Source organism: Ailuropoda melanoleuca, chromosome 2, assembly GCF_002007445.2.
Source record: "Ailuropoda melanoleuca isolate Jingjing chromosome 2, ASM200744v2, whole genome shotgun sequence".
Lineage (NCBI taxonomy): Eukaryota > Metazoa > Chordata > Mammalia > Carnivora > Ursidae > Ailuropoda > Ailuropoda melanoleuca.
Window position 1 is genome coordinate 191,173,374 of NC_048219.1, and position 23,170 is coordinate 191,196,543.

General features: G+C 45.8%; 1 protein-coding gene across 13 annotated transcripts in view; it reads left to right on the forward strand.

Annotated features, from left to right (window-relative positions):
* Positions 1 to 23,170, forward strand: part of ARMC9 (armadillo repeat containing 9) — a 151,103-nt gene that overhangs the window by 58,473 nt on the left and 69,460 nt on the right. For 12 of the 13 annotated variants that reach the window (XM_034655378.1, XM_034655383.1, XM_034655379.1 and 9 more), the window contains 6 exons: positions 1,313 to 1,436; positions 4,414 to 4,553; positions 5,783 to 5,859; positions 8,519 to 8,593; positions 12,684 to 12,774; positions 17,582 to 17,637. In XM_034655378.1, the coding sequence (XP_034511269.1) occupies positions 1,313 to 1,436; positions 4,414 to 4,553; positions 5,783 to 5,859; positions 8,519 to 8,593; positions 12,684 to 12,774; positions 17,582 to 17,637 (563 nt within the window). The remainder of the gene's footprint in view (positions 1 to 1,312; positions 1,437 to 4,413; positions 4,554 to 5,782; positions 5,860 to 8,518; positions 8,594 to 12,683; positions 12,775 to 17,581; positions 17,638 to 23,170) is intronic. The other variant, XM_034655376.1, reaches the window with a different exon arrangement.

The window sequence follows — 23,170 nt, forward strand, 5'->3', positions numbered from 1 at the left end:
TTCTGCTTAAGGCAAAATAAGGTTAGTGAAATAATCAAAGCTGATCCCAATAAGTACTGCATCATTTCCTTCAAGAGGGTACAACCTCTCAGGTGCCTGGCTGGCTCAGTTGTTGGAGCGTGTGACTCTTGACCTCTCGGGGTTGTGGGTTCGAGCCCCACATTGGGCGTAGAGATTACTTAAAAATAAAATCTTTTTTTTTTTAAAGATTTTATTTATTTATTTGACAGAGAGAGAGACAGGCAGTGAGAGAGGGAACACAAGCAGGGGGAGTGGGAGAGGAAGAAGCAGGCTCCTAGCAGAGGAGCCTGATGTGGGGCTCGATCCCAGAACACCAGGTTCACGCCCTGAGCCGAAGGCAGATGCTTAACGACTGTGCCACCCAGGTGCCCCTTAAAAATAAAATCTTAAAAAAAAAAAGCAGATAACCTCTTAAACCAAGGGGGTTTGAAAATTCCAAAGATAATACATACCAAAGCTGAATCCAAAATGATTTTACAAAGTATTTTTATCTTTCATAGGTTCTACTTTGTTTCAGCTTTTTAAATGTGAATAAAGGGAGTTTTCAAATTATGAATATATGATACTCCCAAAATTTGGTTCACTCATTCATTTGCTTGTTGTTCCAACCATTTAGCAGACCTTTATTATGAACGAGAATACAGATATTAACATCATCTGCATCAGGACACAAGTCCACAATGGGCTAGTGATAACTTGGGCTTATTGTAGGGTCCCAGGTATGGTTCCCAACTCCTTCTCCAGGCCACGGGTACATCTTGTAGAAGGAACAAGGAGTGTGCCCAGAAAACATTATTGTTTGGTTGCCTCTATTATAAAGACTAAGGAGTCCATAACATACAGATTCCTCACCTTCTTTCTCCCTGTAGATCTGGCAGTTCTCCCCACAAAAACATAGTGATGGATTATGTTTAAAGATTATTTATTTAACACAGAGACAGAGAAGCAGACTCTCCAGTGAGTGTGGAGCCCGACACGGGGCTTGATGTCACAACTCTGAGATCACAACCTGAGCTGAAATCAAGAGTTGGAGGCTTAACCAACTGAGGCACCCAGGCACCCCATGATGAATTATGTTTCGATTATAAGAAGAGTGGTTTTCTCTCCATTAGATAGTTGATTGGATAAAACCAATTTTGCAGAAGAAATAGGCTTTAAGTTTTTTTTAGAACCTAAAATTACCTAAACGCTACATGCATTACATGCAAAGTGTTCATAGAAAGTGGTTTCGGGGCATGAACTTAACACAAGATAAAGTCTCTTACCCGTGCATCTCTGGTTATATTATTAGGTCGCCTCTACCTGGCCCAGAACACAAAGGTGCTACAGATGCTGGAGGAAAGGCTGAAGGAGGAGGATGAGGACATCGTCACCCGCGAAAACGTTCTCGGGGCCTTGCAGAAGTTCAGCCTCAGGTGCTGACCGTGCAGTAGGTCATGGTGGCTCCCATGAAATCAAACAGGGCTTATGTGAGCCACTGTTTAGTCCCAGGGGCAGCCCAAGAGTCAGATGATATTTTCAGTTAACATTTCAGAGAGGTTGGGTGACTTTCCAAGATAGAGCTGGAAAGCTTATCTTGAATCCTCGAACCCTCCTGCTCAAGCTGCTGTGGAGGGAAAAGCTCTGTCGCGGTCTCCTCGTGAACGGTAGCCGGCGCTGGCCAGGGGCTGGATTGTGTTTCAGGCCACATGCACGATGTAGAGATGGGCATGTGAACAAAATCTGATAGGGCGCAGCCTGCGAGTTGCGCACAGCCCGTTGTGGGAGGTGCACATAAACGAACACTCACAGTCGGTGTGCTGGGAAGTACCGTGGAGGGCAGGGCTGGAGCCTCTCATTTCCTTGTCCGTACGTCCCAGCAGCCCACCCTATAGTCTCCATCCGGACCCTGTCCTGACTTGGATCCTGTATCCACCTAGAGCTTTTTGTTCATTAACGGCTTTATTGAAGTGTACTCTCATAGCACGGAATTCACCCCTCTTAAATGTACCGTTCAGAGTTGTACAGCCATCACCACAAGCTAATTTTAGAACATTTCCATCACCACACAAAGAAACCTCATGCCCATTTCCAGTCCCCATTCCTACCCCCAGCCCCACGGAACCACTGATTTGCTTTGGTAGTGTTACCCATAATGGGCGTTTTTAGACAAATGGAATCATACAGTGCGTGTTCTGTTGTGACTGGCTTCTTTCACTGAGCGTCGTGTGTTTGAGGCTTGTCCATGTGGTAGCCTGTGTCAGTGCTTTGTTGCTTTGTAACACTGAAGAACACGCCATTTCGTGGCTAGACCGCATTTGGTTTATCTGTTCATCAGTTGATGGACATCTGGATTATGTCTGCTCTTGGGCCTTATGCATAATTGTGTTCCGAACGTTTGCCTCCGAGTCTTTGTGTGGACACGTCCTTTCCCTTCCCCTGCGTCAGTCAGTGTCTAGGAGTGGAGTTGCTGAGTCATACGGAATTCTTCAGCATGTGGATTCCCTCAGGAGCACCTCCCTTTCTCTTCGCCTTTGTAAGAATTCTAGCACCTTGAGTCCTCAGCTTTTTCTGACCTTCAGTCCTCTTCTGGACATACATTCTTCCTGTCAGAGGTGGTTGACATGTGATTGACTCTCGCTAGGAGCCTAAAGCCTGCAAAGTGAGTTATTCTAAGTGTGCACGTTTAGTGAGGGAAAGCGGTAGGTATTCAGTTCCTACTATTTGCCCGGTCCCTGCCGATGAAAAGTTCTTGTTCTAACTATGTGTGAATTGAAAAGAACTGTAAGTAGTAAACTCCAGAGTTTTTATTTCTTCAGATCATATGAACACTTGGTTTTTGTGTGTTTATAAAGATAATTTAGCTTGATGTTGACTATTTGGAAAATTTTTGGAAATTTAATAAATGTAGTTCAGTAACAAAGATAAGATATAATGAAGAAATTCTCCCTCCTAGTAATATAGGTATTTATTGCCAGTTTTTTCTCGTGCTTCAAACAGTAATAAGCTATTCTGTTCTAGAAATAGGCTTAATGTTTTTGCAATGTTTTAAGGTCTGTACAATCAATGTAGAAAGTAGTTAGGATTACTAAGAGAGTGTAGCCTTCATTGTATTCCAGTAAATTTCCCTGATGAGGTGAGTGTGGTGTTTAAGAATCGCACAAATGGCACCTGGCTGGCTTGGTGGGTGGAGCATGGGACTCCTGATCTCAGGTTGTGAATTCGTCCCATGTTGGGTGTAGAGATTACTTAAAAAATAAAATCTTAAAAAAAAAAAAAAAAGGAATAGCACAAACAGATACTGTCCTGGGTGGGAGTTTTACCATAACCTGTTCATTAGGAGATATGCAATGATGGTTCCTCCATGGTGTTTCGATTTTCAAAGAATTCACATGATTTCTCACGATGATACCATCACGCTTAATCTCTTCAATTCTTTGGTAGGGGGAGGGGCACAGGGAGAGGTAAGAGAATCTTAGGCAGGCTCCACGCCCAGTATGCAGCCGGACTTGGGGCTTGATCTCACAACCCTGAGATCATGACCTGAGCTGAAATAAAGAGTCAGACGCTGAACCCAACTGAGCCACTGAGGCGCCCCTAATCCCATCAGTTCTTAAGGCTGGCGGGAAGACAGTCGCCATGACATATTTGGATGAGGAGTTGGATTTTGTAATATCTTACACCTGGACTTCGGGCGGAAAATAATTCTGTATAAATTGTATTGCCCACGTCATTAAACTAACCCTTACTTTACCGAGACCTGAATCAAAATGGGATTGAACTGGTTTTTGGCTTTTCTTTGTTTTTACACAGCTCAAAGTGCCTAGCCAGACTAGAGTTTACTAAAAATCTCTTTGTCAATTAACTATTTCTATGGCTGTCTCCTGGGTGAAGAAGACCAAAAGCTATCAGTAAATATTTATTAAATATTTGAAATGTACTCTGCTAATTTTAAATATTGAAAAAGAAATTTTCAATTTCAAATGGCCTCCTGACTGCCTGGTCTCTCTCTAAATCCTTAGGGATACCTGCAAAAGGCAAAGAATTTGTTCTTTCAGTTGTGTGGGTCAAACAACAAATATTCTTCAGAGTCTATACCTTTCACATAGTTTGTCTTGTCTTTTTTTTTTCCTTGAGATTTATTTATTTATTTGAAAGAGAAAGAGAGCAAGGGGGAGAGACAGAGGGAGAGAGAATCCTCACGCAGACTCCTCACTGAGCCCAAAGCCTGGCAGGGGGCTCAATCCCAGGACCCCGAGATCATGACCTGAGCCGAAACCAAGAACTGGACACTGACTGAGCCACCCAGGCACCCATCAGTGTGTCTTTCTGATCGGCCTGCACATCACCACACACTCTTACAGGGAGAGTTTCTCTCCAGCTTCAGCTGACCTGTAGGCTTTTGCATCCTAGGCGCCCGCTGCAGACAGCGATGATTCGAGACGGCCTCATCTTCTGGCTGACTGATATTCTGAAGGACCCCGATTGCCTGTCGGACTATACACTGGAGTACTCGGTGGCTTTGCTTATGAACCTCTGTCTCAGGAGCGCAGGTCTCACAGCCCCTGCCCCCGGGCCCTCTGGCTTTGGTGTGGGGGAGGGCAAGAGAGCCTGACCCTCGAACCTGGATGACCACCCAGCCCGATGTGGTTTGCCTTTAGTCTCCCTCATAGAAAACAGAAACAGAAGTAAAGTGTAAAACATTTTCAACTAGTTATGCAGCTGTTGAGTCCCCGAAGCCAGATACCATTCTGGCTTTGGAAAAGAACATTTTGTATGTATGCAGTGCCTCAATTAAGAGGAAATTAAAATAGCTTACATTTTTCTTCATCTTCATTACATTATTCAAAGGTAGGAAGTTAAGAAATACGCTCCATTCTATCCAAAGACAGAGAAATGTGTTTCCAAGATGCTCCAGGGGTAAGTTGGTGGTAGAGCAAGGATGTCAGGCTGTGCTCCCTGCTCCTAACACAGCCGTCTCTCCCACTTCACTCCCGGAGGTGGGATTCTCACTGCACATCTCAGGTCATTTGATCAATAAAGGTAGTGATTGCAGCTTTTCTACAGGTTCCATCCCGTTTAAATGATCTGTTACCTGGGATGGAAGAAGCTTCTTTAGAAGAGGTGCCAAGCCCAGCCTGTGGCTGACCCCGGTCTGAGCAGCCCCAGTTTGGGGAGAAGAAGGCTACATGGTTAAATAGCTTGGGGTTATTTGTGAGAAGCTTCTTTGCCTTTGGATGCTTTGTAATCTGAACCACTCATGTGTTATTGACTGAGTACATGTGATTTCAGTCTTCTCTTAATGAACAGCATATGCAAGTATCCTAGCCTTAGAACATTTGCCAGATTCTAGTCAGCTTTTCTTAGTATCACCAATTTATTTACAGTGATTGCTATGATGTTTGGATTGGCTAAAACACCTGTATGATTTTTATGATGTTGGTATGTGCCCTTGGGAGACAGAGTGTTGTTCTGAAATAGATTGCATTTCCACTGCCGGTCATGGACGGCTCTGTGCTCTCTGCGCCACCATTTACTGAGCACTTGGGATGCACAGCCCATACTGAGCTACTCCCTTCTGCATCACCTTTTGCAACAGATATTAATAATCCCTAAGGAATCCCGGGAGGAAGAAACGGGGGCCCAGATTGGCTAAGTGACTCACCCCGGGTCACGCAGTTCATAAGCAGAGGAGCCAAGATTTGTATTCAGGTCTGCCTGACTTGAAACTGTGCTTCTGCATTTAGACATGTCATGTTTTGTTTCACTCTTTTTTCTAAAGGGAAGAACATGTGTGCCAAGATAGCAGGTCTGGTGCTGAAAGTTCTTTCGGATCTGCTCGGCCATGAGAACCACGAGGTACTGGGCCAGTGCTGCTAGCCCGGGGCTTGGGGGAGGGCTGGCCTGGCTAGTCAGTGCACCCCGCCTTCCAAATTCCAGAACTGGGAAGCCCGAGGTTGATTCCTGACTCCTCATTTCCTATCGCCCTGCCGTCACTGGTCTGTGCCAGCTCCTTCCCGGGCCTTATTCTCCTCCTTGTCACCTACCCTGCTTCATTCCTCCCCCACGTCGACTCTTCCTGTGGAGCCTCATGGCCTGAAAATCTAGTTGATGTTGCATGTTGCATGTGTAATTGTGTCAATAGTGTTGTGCTCTAGATGTCATTCTTGTCTTACTTTTTCACTGTATGTTGCTTTGTATACATCTCATTCCTTAATCTCGCTACTGCAAACAGCCCCTGTTTGCAGCCCTCCCATCCAGTCCCCCAGGCTTGTCCACCTCAGCTGCCCTCAGCCCTCAGCCGCCACAGCGGTCCTCAGTGACAGCACCATCCCGGCCCCCCAAGGGCCCCTGGGGGGCAGAGACACACGTCACTGCTGGCTCGCCCCATGTGTCGGTCCCAGGTTGGAGCCACGCCACATGGCCCTGCAGAACGGCTGTACCGGCTTCTGCTCTCCCCTGTGTCCTTCCCAACACGGTGGGATTTTCTGTCATCTAGCCTGTGGGCCACAAGCCCTTTTAAAGTAAGGTAGAGGTCTTGATAAACTAATTAACAGAAACTTGGAAATGGTATGAGTATTCTCCCACTGGCTTCTGCAGATGCCTGTGCGGAAGCCGTGGCCTCACTTTGCACCTGAAGCCAAAGCCTCCACAACACCCTGACCTCTTCAGCCGTAGGTGCAGGGGCGTCTCAGAGGGAGGATGGGACTGAGTACCGCTGGGTCAGAGTGAGGCACTTAGTTTCAGACAGCTCCCCTTCTGTTTCTCTCGCATCTTCCATCCCCCAGGCCCCAGCCGCTGAGTGACCCGGGCTGCTTCAGCAAGTGAAGGGTTGGCAGTTGTTACAGTGTGTGCCATGCTTTTTATATTTTAAAATCAAGCGTTCTTAACTACTTCTAGACTCTGTTCACCATTTTATTCAACTAAGGCAATTGAAGCCAATGGGAAATATATTCAGTCTCCAATAGTAAATGTTGGTTTCAAGTGTTAGAACCAGTATGTTACCTCTGAGGACAGAATAGACCAGAGGATTTAAATCTTGTCATAATTGTTACAAATATATTTGCTTTGAAGATGAGCTGGAAAATCTACCTGTACACATGTTAGAGCCTAGAAATATGTTCGCTACACAAATAAATGCTACTTACATACGTCCGTCCTATGTGAGATAGTTGTGATCTTGAAAGATGAGACCCGGGAGCCATAAAGAAAAGGATGCACATATTTGACTCTGTGAACATTAAATTTTTTGTATGGAAAAAGAGGCCACAGTGAGTGTCAATGGACAATTGATACCCTGAGGAAAAATTTGCACCACTTAGGACAAAAGTTTAATATCCCTTATATATGAAGAGCTCCTGTAAATTGATAAGTAAAAGACATAAGAAAAGGGTAAAATGCACACACGGGCAGTTTACAGACAGTACAGCTCGATGACCTACAGACAAAGGCAAGATGTCTGCTTTCTCCAATAGTCAGGAAAAGGAAGTAAGAGCAACTGTAAGATGCCTCTCTCCTCTTTATCCATTTGTTTGGTGAAAATTAAGGGATAAGAAAGTCCAGTGCTGGAAAAGAATGGTGGGAATGGGCCCTTCTCCATTGCTGTGGAGGGGGTAGCACAATATCTACTCAAAAGGGAGCTCTCGTTTATCAAGCACCTGTCCCGTGCAGCTTGATGCTGGGGGTACCTATTGTGAGCAAAGCATGGGTCCAGTCCTTGAAGAGCTCACAATAGGGCAGACATAAGTATAATAGTAAAAATAGACTGAATCCAGTGCGACAGTGGAGAGATATACAGGAAGCAGAGCAGAGTGTGTGGTATGGTGGGGGCCCTGAAAGTAGGGTGAGATCGATCTGTACAGTGTAAACCTCGTGGTGGCAGGAAGGGAGGGGCAGGGGCACATGAGATTGAGGCCAGAACTTGAAGGGGCCTGTGTACTGTACTAAGAAGTTAGGACTTTCCAGGTAGGCTCTACGGAAGGTTTCTGAGGTAGGAAGAAGGATGATTTGGCCCATGTTGTAGAATTTTGACAATGATATGATTGTTGGACTACAGTGTGAACATCAAAGACACAAAGAGACCCTTTTGGAGATTCGACATCACCTAGGTCACAGAAAATGTCTGAGCAAGGACAGTGGCAGTGTGTGTGGGAAAGAAGGGTTCCTGTCAAAGGCAGCTTGGAGACTGAATGTTGGAGAGCAAAAGCGAGAGCAATCAATGATGACTCCAGTGGTTCTAGAAGCCTGAGTAATCAGCATGACATTAGTTAAGCAGTAAAACACAGCAGGAGTGAGCTTTGGGAGCCAATAATGAACTTGGCTTTAAACTCTCAGTTGTAGCTGTCACTGGGACGTGCAAATGGAGATATCGGTCATTTGGAAACATGCATCCTGGAGCTCAGGAAGATGGTAACGCTCACGCTCCTCATTAGCCAGATTGTTCTGGGGTGGGGTGTTTGATCACAGAGTAGTACAGTGTTTGAGAACTTGCAAATGACTGTTTTTTCTCCCCTTAAAGATACAGCCATATGTGAATGGAGCTCTGTACAGCATCCTTTCTATCCCATCCATTCGTGAGGAAGCAAGAGCAATGGTAAGAAAATGGGCTTGAGCAGTTTGTAAGCTTCAGTCGGTGGCGCAGTTCGGAAGCTGTTAGAGCAGGGACCTCCTAGACCACGCTCCATGCCACTTGGGCTCCGTGGCTTGCACACGGTTTGTGAACTCCCGGAAGTGGTATGCCAGATACACATTTGCAGTTTTCTGGGGAGAGAATCTGTAACTTTATCAGATTCTCAGGGGATCCCTAACTCTGAATCTTAAGGACTACAGTGTAGGGCGCCTGGGTGGCTCAGTCGGTTAAGCGACTGCCTTCGGCTCAGGTCATGATCCCGGAGTCCAGGATTGAGTCCCACGTCGGGCTCCCTGCTCCGTCTGCTTCTCCCTCTGACCCTCCCCCTCTCGTGCTCTCTCTCTGTCTCCCTCTCTCAAATAAAAAAAGAAGAAGAAGAAGGACAGTATTAGAGGGGTGCTGGGTGGCTCAGTCAGTTGAGCATCTGACTCTTGATCAGCTCAGGTCATGACCTCAGGGTCGTGAGTCCGTGTTGGGCTCCCTGCACTGGGTGTGGAGCGTGCTTAAGATTCTCTCTCCCTCTGCCCCCCTCCCTTGCTCATGCTCGCCATCTGTCTCTCTCTATCTCTCTAACAACAACAACAACAAAAACTACAGCGTTAGAAAGTTCCCAGCAGGCTTATTTTTGGAGAGTTATAGACATTTTTATTGGTTCATTTTAATCTGGGGCTTTGAGAAACCCTATGGATTTCATAGTAGGAGAAGCTTAGCAGGAAAGTGGTGAAATGGAGAAAGTCCCCACTGACATGCACCCCCAGGATTCCCAGAGGGCCTGGGGCAGCCGTGAGAACTGGTGCAAGCCAGACACTCTTAACCTACGGGCACTCTGACAGCAACCAAAGTGGGCAGACACCCTGCTCACGGTGATAAAACTGTCTGGTAGCTAGTTTGGTTGGCAAATAGTGGATTCAATATTAAATGTATTTACATTAGTGTTTATATTGGAAGTATAAAACAAGCTTCGGGTGATTAATATCTTTTGAGATGACAAGTGTTTCTAATCAGCAAAAGCACTGGAGTTTGTCCTTTTCCCTGTAATGTGAAACCAGGTTAACAGTGTGCATATTAAATGCTATGATGAGGAGATTAAATGTATTTCCACAGTCAAAACACAGGCCAAATTCCGTTTGAGACCAATGAAACATGTTCCTCCACTTGATTTTGCTTACTTAGAAGAATTGCTAAATTTCTTCATCAATCATCTAAAATTACATCAACAGTTATGCCAGAGATAAAAACTCAATTAGACATTCTGTGTGGTTACAGTAAACAATAGAACTTAATTGCCTGTTGCTTTAAAAAAAATAAAATAAAATCTGCTATCTCAATACAGAACAGGGAAAATAAACTTGATTAAATTCTGCATAATGGTCATTCCAGTGACAGGAATTGTCAACCAAGGCAAAAACAAGGAAGAAGACATGTAGGCTGAAGAAAAAGAAAGAACAGAGGTGATATGGATCAAGCAGCATGAAAGGCAGTGTGGAGGAAGGACATCCAGGGTGAGGGCAGAGAAGACAGGAGGGAACAGCAGTAAGAGGACAGGGACCAGGTGGGGAGGAGAGACTCACAGTTGAAGGATGTGAGAGCGTGACCCTTAGAGATCATCCAGGCCACAGAGAAAAAAATGTGGAGGAAAGGGACAGTGCCTCAGAGACCTGGGGGACGATACCCAGAGGTCTCACACTTATGTGAGTCCCAGGAGAAGAGACGAGAGGAGGATATGACATTATAAGAACTCTGTTTTTGCAACTGTGAAAAACATTTGTGTGCTGGTGGAAAATGACAAAGAACACATAAAAATTGTATCAGTACCAAATGCTACTATGGCGGTCTCTAAATAATACCCCCCAAAGTGGAGAAAATGGTAAACAAGTGCACTGAGCCCCATTTGAACTTGAAGAGACTGCCAAGGTCTGGGGCAGGAGAGCATTTCAGGTCATTAGGGCTGCCCTCATGCCTGCTCCAAAGCCTCCCGCATGCAGGGCTGGAGCAGTTGTCGGCCACGAAGCTCTTCCATGGGATTTAAACTCCAGCCAAACATTCTGCCCTGGGCTGGAGCAGACCATTGCCCTCTTGGCACCTTCTTCCTTGATACAAGGACTATCCAGACTTGTTCTTCCCTTCCGGGCCTCTCCTTCATGTTCTCTGTGCGCTTACCTATGTCTGCCTACCAGTTACATGTTACAGTTCTCAAAGATGCTGTCCTAAGTCTCTCACTCTTCTGTCACCTGCCACCTTGCTTATTCCCTTGGCCTCAGCTACCAGATCTCTCTTCCAAGCCACAAAACCCTTCCAAACACAGCAAGCACAATCTTAACCATTTATTGAGCATCTGTTGTGTGCCAGCAGTTGGACTAGATGCTGTTTCTTTAAGTATGATTTATGAACAGTGAAGTGCACAGGCCTTACCTACACAGTTCAATGCATTTAACAAACATACATCTATATAACCGATGTGCAATTTACATTCTTTATCTTTTAAAAATTTCATGTTAACTAGAGTTGCCATCCTTATGTTATAGTTGAGGACGCAGGCTGAGAGGAACTAAGCAGTTTGACCAAGGTCACACAGTTAATTCATGAGGGAGCTCAGATACAATCCAGTTTTAATCTTCTAGAAGATAATGCTCTGCTCTAGATGATGGGAATTCACCATGTTCAAAATGGCACAAGGCACTTCTTTGATTCAGTTAGAGCTATTGATTCCAAACAGGCCTACATTAAAAGGGGGAAAATACTGGCTTATGTCACTGAGAAGTCCAGGCATAAGCTTCAGGCAGAGTTTGATCAGAGTTCATGCATCAGTAGAGCCATTTCTCTCTGCTTCCTCTGTTTGGGGTTCATTATGTGACACACTTTCGCCTTGTAGTGGCAAGAAGCCTCACCAGCTCCCGCCACACATCCTCACTCACATCACTCAAGGAAAGAGGAAGGACGGGAGACAGACACCTGTGCTCAAGTCCTTGTCTTACCTCTACATTTTCCTGCAATTCTGTTAGTCAATATTGAAAATTCTGACGTCAGCATTTTGTAATAAAGTAAATAAGGTACAGGGTGGCGACTGTAATAATTTTGATAGAAAAAGAATGATAGCTGTTTAAAAAGACCTTCTACTTGTTCATTTACTTCTCTACACATATGGTTTTACTCTTCATTTTGTCCCTAAAATCCAGAAGGAAGAATCAAAGAAATCACAAGAAAGAAATCACCTGCCAAAACAACATACTGCCCAAACTAAAGAGAATACTTACTTACACAGTAAAATTTTACAGCTTTTTTTTTTCACTTACTATCAGAGTGTAGTTGACATACGGTGTTATACTAGTTTCAGGTGTACAATATGGTGATTCAACAATTCTGTATGTTACCCAGTGCTCATCAAGATAACTACAGTCACCATCTGTCACCATACAATGTTATTACAGCATCATGGACTATACTCCCAATACTGTACCTTTTTTTTTTTTTTTTAATCTCCGTGACTGCTTGCTTATTCTCTAACTGGAAGTTTGTACCTCTTAATCCCCTTCGCCTATTTCACCCCTCCCTCCGCCCACCTCCTTCTGGCAACCCCCAGTTCTCTGTACAATAGGTTTTCTTGTTGGCTAATGTTTTATAATTAGGTTGGATAGTCAACGAAGAGGAAAATAATTTCACTGTGAATTGTAAAAAGAACAAGAATGTTTAGTACTGAGCAGAGGACTTTGTATTGTGTATATCCCATCCCTCCCATAAAGGATGTTTTTTTTTTTAATTAGGTGAAACTATTCCGTTGAAAACTAGTTTCACCCCATTAAAAAAAAACCCTGAGGGGCGCCTGGGTGGCATAGCGGTTAAGCGTCTGCCTTCGGCTCAGGGCGTGATTCTGGCATTATGGGATCGAGCCCCACGTCAGGCTCCTCTGCTGTGAGCCTGCTTCTTCCTCTCCCACTCCCCTGCTGTGTTCCATCTCTCGCTGGCTGTCTCTATCTCTGTCGAATAAATAAATAAATAAAATCTTAAAAAAAAAAACCCTGAAATATTAACTCTTACTCTCTCCATTGCCCCCTAGGGAATGGAGGACATCCTTCGCTGCTTCATCAAAGAAGGCAATGCTGAAATGGTCCGCCAGATCGAATTCATCATCAAGCAGCTTAATTCAGGTCCGTTCAATGCAAGAATCTGTGATCTATCTTTTTTTTATCTTTCACAGGGGCTAGAAAGATGCATGGGCTTTCTTAGAAGGCTTGTTAGTGTCTTGGATTTCATTAAAGAGGCTTTAAAGGAGGTGGGGAGATTCAAGCGAACCCACCAACGAAAGTTCAAAGCCAGGTAGTCAAAGCCAAGCTGTCCCAAGCCCAGCGATCTCTCATCACACTTCAGGCTTACAGTCAACAAGAAGAATTCAAAAGCAATCACAAACACTCTGCTCTCACATTCTCTTTATGTGGACCTCCCCCTCCTAATTGTTCCCCCCACCTCATAAGGCTTCTTTGGGGTCCCAGGGTCTGATAAGGAAAACAAACACCTGTCTCCCTAGTACCACTACAGAAAACATCGTTCTCCCGTATGCGTTCATTCTTTCACGAAAAATTTATATTGCCAGTGGCTCCATGAGAGGATATGATCTTCTTTCTCTCTGGCTTCCTCCATTACGGTGACAACCTACATCCCATAGTAAGCAGGAGAGGAAGGTGCAGGAGGCCTTGGATGGGACCAGGATGGAGGGGAAGCTCTAGCTCTTTCTGTGAACCCCAGACACCTTGATCCTGACTCCTACCCTGTCAGAGGCACCTGGCCCTGCCAGCCTACAGGGCCGAGTTTGTCACGTGTGCCTTTCTACGTGCCTTTCCCATCATAGAAAGTCCATGTGCACAGATCCGGCTCTGCACATGAGCGAAGGTAAAAAAACGAATCTCTTGATCTCTACTCCCAAGTCAGCAGCTTGAGCTAGGTAGCTGCCAGAAGCTATTCACTGAAAGCAGCCCGCAGGCAGCTCTTTAGGCTCTTGGTTCAATAGCCTGGGCTGCACGTGGCAGTCACCTGAGGAGATCTGTAAATCCCCACCCCATGCTGGTAAAATCAGAATCTCTGGGGGAACCCCAGGTATGAATAGTGTTTAAAGCTCCCGGGTGATCCCCGTGGGCAGCCAAGACGGCGTATCCCTGTCTCTGACGTGCACACGGATGGAGAGGCGAGATGGCGTATCCCTGTCTGACATGCGCATGGATGGAGAGGCAAGATGGTGTATCCCTGTCTGACGTGCGCATGGATGGAGAGGCAGAGAGAGGACATGAGAGGCTCCTGATCAACAGGAAGCAGCTGGGAGAGCAGCCAGTGAGGTGTGAAACCTCGGCTGCCTTCAAGCTAGGGCCCGTTTCCATTTGAACATCCTCCTCCTCGGCTCCTAGAGCAAATATGATTCATCCCAAATTCGGATGAGCAAGGAATAGAACTTTATTTTCTGCAACAGCTTCATTTCTTTTTTTTCTTTCTTTTTTTTTTAAGTTTTATTTGAGAGAGAGAGTGTGTGTGTGCATGAGTGGAGGGAGGGGCAGAAGGAGAGGGAGAGAGAGAGAATCCTCAAGCAGACTCAGCTGGGTGCAGAGCCTGACACAGGGCTCAATCCCAGGACCCTGAGATCATGACCTGAGCCGAAAGCAAGAATCAGATACTTAATTGACTGAGCCCCAGGCACCCCTGCAACAGCTTCATTTCGGACTTTGAGCCCCAATTCTGCTGGGCAGGCATATTTACAAAATAACACTAACTAAAACCTTAACCTCAGTTGGGGCTGAGCTTGTTCCCTAACCTCCTTTGGGCAGGCAACAGTTTGGAAAGGGGGGGAAGGCCCGGAACATTGGTCCCTTTCTGCTCCATGCTCATCAGTCACGCTGAGACCTCAGTCCCAGGCCAGGGGTCCTCTGCAGCCTCAGGGTCACATCTGGGCTGCAAATCTTCTTCAAGGCTGACTCTGTGTTTCAGTCTATCGAGACATACCCACCTCCATTTCTTTGTCGGTCTTCCCTCCTTCCTGGCAGCCAAGATATGGGGTGGGGGGGTCCCCCTTGCTCTCTAGCCAAAACCATCTCTTTGTCTTATGTAAATCTGGCCCTTGAGCCAGCATGCTGATGAATGTGAAGAGGGAGGGTCAGTTGACATTTCCATGAGAGATGTGCTTTGCCAAGAAGTTATCAAGGACAGAGCTCAAGCTTTATAGCCTGTGCGTCCAGGAAAAGCCTGAGATACACCTGCCTCTCTCAGTAAGTTCCAGTTTAAATAAAGAGTGTCAAAAGTATTTCTTTTTTGATCTCAAGCATTTAAGTTATTCTGCATCTGTGGGACAGTGGCAGGGTCCCCAGAGACAATTACCTAGGAGTCTGCTACCTTGAAACAAAATTAGAAAGTTATTGAACATTTGGATGGAGGACCAGACATACAGACACAAATACTAGGATATGTGTCATGAGTCAGAATGGATGAATGTACCAGCATGGTGATGAAAAACAGAGAGGGCAGAGCTGGAGTTCCCACCAAGTCCAGGCTTCGTCCTTAAGTGGACAGTAACAGGAAAGTATGAATTAGTAGCAGCTTACTAGTTTAAGATATGTGAAATGGCATTGCCACAGTCTTTATTTTTTTACTTTCTTGTTTTATTTTAGTAAATATTTAAACATATAAATGGGTTTTCATACATTCAAGCCCATCTCAATTCCCTAGCCCTATTTTTCCTATGAAGTTTTAAGGTTTCCAAATACAAAAATTCTAGTATATTTTAGGAACCTCACCCCACAGGTGGGAGAGGACAGCTCTGGGGAAGCTTACGGGAAAGCTGGTGACCTGACAAGCAGAGATGACCACCAGCAGCAGCAGCAGGGAGGCTTGTCCGTAATACCAGCCCACAGCGAGGGGTCACCGGCCAGTGCGAGGCCATCCCTGAAGAGAGGACAGGAGCAGGGCAGAGCCGGCTTCACCAGCAGGGTCCTCCGGAAAGCAAGGAGACTGGCAGCTCCAGCACTGTGCACTGTTAGTTACCGGAGCGAGGGCAGCTGGTTGTGCCAGAACCCAGGGAACAGTGTGGGAAACAGGGCTCATGTCCCCGTCATGCCCTAGAACAAGAGCTGAGGTTTATAAGGTACTTTAGTTCGCAGGACTGGATTGTTCTGGGAGGAGGACGCCTCTGAGCTAGCAGGCTCAGGGGAGAGGGCGTGGCTGGACCAGCCTGCGGCCTCACAAAATGTCAAAGATTCTTTTTTAAAAAGTGGGAGAGGGCATTTCCGTATTTGAAAAAGAAATGTTTATAATTGATGAATATAGCTGCAACTCCATTCTGAAAGCCACTTGCCTGATAGGCATTTACTGCAGGTGGAGTAGTCACACTCCTCGTGAGCTGGGAGGGAGTAGAGGTGAGGTAACGCAGGCTCAGCTCAAATGCAGGGTGACCTAATTTCTCCCTCTACAAAGTAGTTTTCTTGACAACAGCGGGGCCATGATGGGCATGGAGGCGTGCAAGGCCCTCTGAGGTGGGGACAGAAGTCCGTGTCCTGCTGTCCTTGGTCCAGTCAAGTCAGCAGAGTCCTTCCCTTCAGAATGAGGCTCATGTTGAGGATGGTGGGTGGCCTGGGGTTTCTACATATTCCTTCTATGAAATGGTTTGGGGGTTAAGTTTGGGTGACTCTGCTGCCTTTCTACGTATGCTGAGCAGTGTCTTCAAGAATTGCCTTTCACTCCTCCTTTCCTCCTACTTCCTCTTTGACTTCCTATCCTCTTCTCTCAGGCTCCGGTCACTTTCATGTCAGCTGTTCAAGAAATGAGTGATCCTAAGGAAGATACATAAGGAATAAAGGAACGAGTAAGCCCAGTGCTTTGTTCCCCAGGGACTCACAATTCGCAGACAGTCCGTAACCTTTCATACATTAGGAAACACTGATCGTGCAAAAGTGACAAGCACTATCAGAGTACTGCTGTCTACCACAGTGCCAGCTAGTACCGCTGTCTACTACGGTGCCGGCTAGTGCCGCTGTCTACTACGGTGCCGGCTAGTGCCGCTGTCTACTACGGTGCCGGCTGGTGCCGCTGTCTACTACGGTGCCGGCTGGTGCCGCTGTCTACTACGGTGCCGGCTAGTACTATACTAGTACTACGCTAGTACAGTGCTGTCTACAGAAAATGCTAAGTGTGTTCAGCAGAGAGAGGTGACTGCTCAGTGAGGGATCAGGGAAGTCTTCGTGGAGGAGAAAGTAACCAAAAGTCTATGTAACACCTTCTGTGTACCTGGCCCTGGGCCAGGTGGTGTAGTTCTGACATGTTATAAAATCTCCCCAACCACCCTAAGAAGTAGGTAGTCTGATACCCATTTCACAGATGAAAAAACAGAGGCTCATTCCTTCTCTGATTCCAGTGTGCTATTATCCCCTTTGTGAACTCTTTTACAGTCTAGCAGTGAACCACGGGAGCCTTCAGGAGCTCTACCTGCCATGGCCACTACCCCGGCCTCTGGAAAAATCATGGGATTTAGAAATAGACTCAAGTCGAATCTCAACTCTGTCACTTATGGGAATGTGACCGGAAACAGGTCCCTTATCCTCTCTATGCCTCTGTTTGCTGTTTGCTGTTTGCTATAGAATGGGGTTAAGAGTCAACAAAATCTTTGTAAGGAGTAAATAAATAACACATGGGACAATATCCAGCACGGTGCCTAGCAATACTCATTTACTTTCTTTCTTCTAAATTCCTCTCAAATTGTATGCTGGCTTTTAACTTTTCTCACAGCACTGCCAGTGCATTCTGATACAAACAGGGAGAGAGATCTACGTTGCTCAGGGTGATCTGAGCCTGTGGCTGTGTGGGCACCAGAAACCCAGTTGTTCTCGTGCCCCCTCATTCTCGTCTCTACAGCAGCTGGAGGGTTTTGTTGGCCAAGGCTCCCGACCATGTTTGCAGTTACTCATTTATTTTTTTTCTTTATAGAAGAGCTACCGGATGGTGTTCTTGAATCTGACGATGATGAAGATGAAGATGATGAAGTAAGTTAGAGGCTCTTGACCCCTCATAAAAAACTTGGACCAAACTATTGAGTCTCTTCCTTGCCTTGAAGAGTTAGTCCAGAAATGGCGATTTTGATCCCTGCTGCCTTATTTCTCACGTTCTGGGGGTTGGCTAGAGCTCGGCTGGGTGGGTATCTGCTGGTCTCATGCGGGATGTCATGTGGCTGCTTTCTGTGTCCACGCTGGCCTCGCATCCCCCACGGCCCCTCCACGTGGCCTCTAATCACTCAGCGGTCTAGCCTGCACTTCCTTCCCGGTCGGTGGCAAAACCTCCAATCCTCTTCCAGGCTTAGCAGCATCAGAGCGTCACTTCTGCTGGGTTCTGCTCAGGGCACATCACAAGACCGGCTCAGACGGGGGGGCGGCAGTTAGACTCCACCAACAGGAGGGTTCGAGGTGGGAGCACATGCGGGTGGCCACGTCTGAAGACCACCAGCCGCACCTTGGGTGGGTTTGCTGCAGCCAGCACCCAGGTGCCACGTTCCACAGCACTTGAGTTTTATGGGAAGTTCAAAGACAACAGCTCTTCAACGTGAATCTTTTGCTTTTAAGGGGCATGGGCCTCCCCTGGTCCTTCTCAGGGTTGGGAACATTGGGCCCAGAGGCTCACTGTGAGAATCTCTAGGGAGAGAGGCTTGGTTCAGAGCACGCAGAACCAACCACTGGACTCCTTTAATTGCGTTGTTTTCATATGGGTTTCCTCAACTGTGAAAAATCCGCTTCCCTGGTTTTTTAAAGCATGAGGGTTCAGAACTAATGTGGTGAGTCTCATCAATTGGTATATAGGATGGTGACTCATGCGCTATAGGTGGATTTCTCAGATGACAAGCTCTTTCCTTGTTTTCCCTTCAGACCTAGAAAAAAGCGTACACAGTACCCTGTCCAGTTCTCTGTAGTAATAATCGGTTTGCATTCCTTCTCTATTGTGGGGAGTAGTTACTCCCGAAATGAATGTGGAGGATATGTGTCTACTTGGAGCTTGGTCTATCGGTTTGGAAAGGTGTGGAAGAGTCAGGTTTTTGTCGATCTATGGCACCAGCTGGGGGAGATAGTTCACTGATGAGCCCTCCACCGAAGCAGCCGGCCAGTGACTGTTCCTGCCACAGGCGGCCTCCCAGCTGCCACCTTCTTCCTGAGCTGTAGGTGGCAGCAGCGGGTGCCCTTGCTCCGTCCACCTTTGTCCGACAAGTGCAGCTCTGGACCTCGGCTGGGGATCCTGGCCAGCACCTTCTCGGGCCCCTTCCTCGGGAAGGTGGGCCCAGACAGGGAGCGGAGACCAGCCTAAGGTCACGCAAAGTCGATGACAGTAAAATCTGGTTTAGAACAGGGACTGGCAGACTTTTTCTGTAAAGAGGAAAGTAGTAAATATCTTAGGCTTCATAGGCTTCCCAGGTCTCTATTTCGACCACTCAAATCTGCCATTGTAATGCAAAGGAGCTGTCAGCAATACATAAATGGACAAGTGTGGCTGTGTTCCCGTAAAATTTTATTTATGAACACAAAAATTTGAATTCCAGTTGATTTTTATGCGTCACTAAACATTTTTTTCAGAAGTTTAAAGATGTAAAAATCATTCTCAGCTTGCTGGCCTTTCAAAAGCAGGCATTATGGAGGGCACGTGATATAACGAGCACTGGGTGTTGTATGCAACTGATGAATCACTGAACTCTACTCTGAAACTAATAACACACTATATGTTAATTAATTGAATTTAAATAAAATAAAATTAGAAAAAAAAACCCAAAAGCATCTTGGCCTGTGAGCCATTGTTTGCCAGCCGCCAGCAAGAACACAGCTCCCTGACAGTCTTCTCAGGACTGTGATAATGACACCCGCTTTGTGCCTGGCCCTCAGTGTTGTTTTAAATTATATTTTGAGTGAATGTCTTAATTATTTAATTCCAGGAAGTTTTTGTCATTATGTTCAAAAGTTCCCCTCAAGATCTGTTGTTACCTCTTTGGGATTTTTTGTTTGCTTTGGATTTTTTGTTCTGTTTTGTTGCTATTAACCCCTTTGTATTGCAAGGGAAAATTCATTTGATTCAATCGTTCTGTTAATGATGGGAACTCAACTTTTGGAAATATCCCTATGGAAGCAATTATAGTCTACTAAAAATGAAGGAATATAGAGATTATTTATTTTTTATTTTTTTTAATTTTATTTTTAAGTAATCTGTACACCCAACGTGGGGCTCGAACTCACAACATCGAGATCGCATGTTCCACCGACTGAGCCAGCCAGGCGCCCCTATAGAGATCTTTTAATTTTCTGGACTTTTGGCTATCCTGTGCCGATTTTTATTTTAAGAGGGTGGTGTTTGAAAATATTTGTTGTGATAACTAGAATTTTCAGAAGATTCCTAGAAGGGGTATAGTTGGGAAATTGTAAGGAAAGGATCCAGCATTTGGAGCTGGAACATGACACTTTGTGCTGAACTCTGGTCAGCAGGTGCTGGACTTCCCCTCCCTTGTGACACTGACAGCCCACCGCAGAAGGTTAGCAAGGGTGCCCTGGGGAAGGCTGAGCTGTCTGTGTTTTACTCAGCCTTCACTGAGGGTCAGTGTGACTTCTTAAATTGGAAAGAAAAAGGAAAGTGAAAGATGCCCAGACTTAGACTAAAGGAAACTTCCAGAGATCATTTGAGCAAGTCACACTTTTGTTGGAATGTGGCTGCTATCTCCCAAACAAAATTATTTTCAAGATCTCCGATCATGTCATTTTTGCTTAGCAATGTAAAATATTTTTTAATTTGATAATTAAACCCAAAACACAGATAACGGAGCCAGTGTTTTCAGTGAGCTGCTCAGTGCTTCTCAAGACAAAATGGCTCTGTCAGGGTGTGGCCGGAAGCCACGGGTAATTATGCTCATTTTGCCTTACATCGAGTTAACATCTGTGCACTGTGACTGTGGCCATGGGTCCTGCTCCCCTGGAAACTCAAGAGAACCCCCAGATACAAAATCCAATTTTTCTCTCTAATTTCTAAAAATGTAATGACTTGTCCTGATGCCCTGACACTTAGTGATGTCTGATATACCTATATTTAAATGCCAAAATAAAAGATTGTAGTTAGGAATGTTTTTTCAGCTTCAAGACTGTCTAGGGTATAATGTCAAATAGGAAAAGGAAATCACAAAGTGATATGAACACTATAATTTCAGAAAAAAAACCCATAAATACTCATCCTGATGATGTATGTGCTTCTGTATACGTGTAGCAGAAAGGCATGGAAAGTTACATGCCCTCTTTGTTGACACTGGAAACTACCTGGGGGCCAGGAGGAGGAAATGGGGGCGGGGGGGGAGGCCTTGGTCAGCCAGAGAGAGTTGCAGAGTTGCCTGTGAAGTGAGAAGTGAGGGGGTGCCGGATTTAGTGGTCAGAGGGTGGGTGTTAAGCCGTCCTGAAGACTAATGGGGTGAAAGCCAAACCGAGTAGTTGAGGAGCCAGGGGGGACATGGGAGAACAGAGCTGATACGTATATGCAGCGCTTCCCACAAATCTGGCTGCGAGCAAGACAGAGAGTAGGATAGCAGCTAAGCACGGCAGTTTTGTTCTGCTCTTGTTCTAATTTGGGAGAGACCTAAGCATGTTAAAATGCTGCTGGGAAGGATCCAGCTGAGAGGGAGAGAGAGGCAGGAGGAGGAGAAGGGGTGGCATCAAAAGGACAGATGTTTTTATTATTTTCACAATTGCTGCTTATGCTCTCGTGGCCCACAAGCCCCCAGACCCATTTAAACCTCCAGAGAAACAAAACTATCCTTAGATAAGCTTGGATAATACAGACACAAGAACAGGCAGGTGACCATTACAGTGTAAGGGTTTGAACGCACCTCACCAGGTGCTTTAAATAAATGTATCATCTAGGGGCGCCTGGGTGGCACAGCGGTTGAGTGTCTGCCTTCGGCTCAGGGCATGATCCCGGCGTTATGGGATCGAGCCCCACATCAGGCTTCTCTGCTATGAGCCTGCTTCTTCCTCTCCCACTCCCCTTGCTTGTATTCCCTCTCTCGCTGGCTGTCTCTATCTCTGTCAAATAAATAAATAAAATCTTAAAAAAAAAAAAAGAAATGTATCATCTAATAGAGTTTATTTTTGTATTAAGCATATGTCGTATGTTCCCAAAGAGCTGCCGGTAAATCACAGGGCTCAGGAACCCTGAGGCCTGTGTTTCTACCACCAATGGCTCGTTTCCTTATGACAGTTTAAGGTGAGGTGTCCAGCTCGTAAGTGGAGAAGAAAGGTCTTCCTGTGCTGTTTGAGAAGATGGATTTTAAGACAAATATTCTCCCCTCTTAACAAAACAGGTTAAGTGCCCGGTGAGATCAGCCACCTGGTAAAGAGAGAGATTTACTTGCTGGTTGCCACGTAAGTGACAATCAAATGCCCAGCAATTTCCTTCTCTAGAGATTTCTCAAATATAAGAGTCATTCGTTTATTTATTCAACAAATATTTGAGCGCTTTGAAATAACATTATTCTAGGAAATAATGAGGAAGGGATACAAAAGGAATCTAAAAGAATATAGGCGGCTTATAATACCTCCAAGAGTTTAAAATTTGGAGAGGTGAGACCACCATGTTTCTGAGAGCAGCAGCTCACGGCTGTAGCACCGCCGTGTGCCGGGCATCGCACTCGGTGCGGTGCGCGTGCTCACGCGCCTGCTCACGACAAGCCTGCGAGAGGTACTGTTTCTGGTCCCATTTCACAGGTGGGGAAGCGGAAAATATATTACTCACCAAGTTCACACAGCTAGTAAGTAAGCGATGGAGCTTGAAATCAAACCCAGGTGATCTGACCCGCCAATCCGCGCCGTTAACTACTGCCCGATTTTGTCTCTCGTGAGACAGATGGCAACACACAGAAACAGTTAACAAATGATAGAAAATGAATATATGATTATAGGTTCATGGATGTGATAGAAACGGGAAGTACTGTCCAAATTCCGAGTACTGCAGGAGTGCTGGAACATGACCGTCTGGACTGACCTTCCCTAGCCTAGGGCGAAAGGTGAGAGGACTGGATTGATAAGGAGAAAGGTGTGTCAGGAAAGCAGGAGAGGCATCTTCCAGGGGTCTCAGAGGGCATCAGCTTACCCTTCGCTGCTCCTGTGACCCACGTCAATACGTGTATGTGCTTTCATATTTTTCTTTTTTTTTTTTTTAAAGATTTTATTTATTTATTTGACAGAGAGAGAGAGACAGATGCGAGAGAGGGAACACAAGCAGGGGGAGTGGGAGAGGAAGAAGCAGGCTCACAGCAGAGGAGCCTGATGTGGGGCTCGATCCCATAACGCCGGGATCACGCCCTGAGCCGAAGGCAGACGCTTAACCGCTGTGCCACCCAGGCGCCCCTTCATATTTTTCTTGTAAGATACGTACACACACAGTATCCATATATGTACGCATGTCCCTGTACGTTTTCATCAACAGTGGTTTTACAAAATGAGATAGATGTAGGTGCCAGGTTGCACTGTTATGTGTGTTTTTAATTTATAATAGATTTTTCCAGATTGC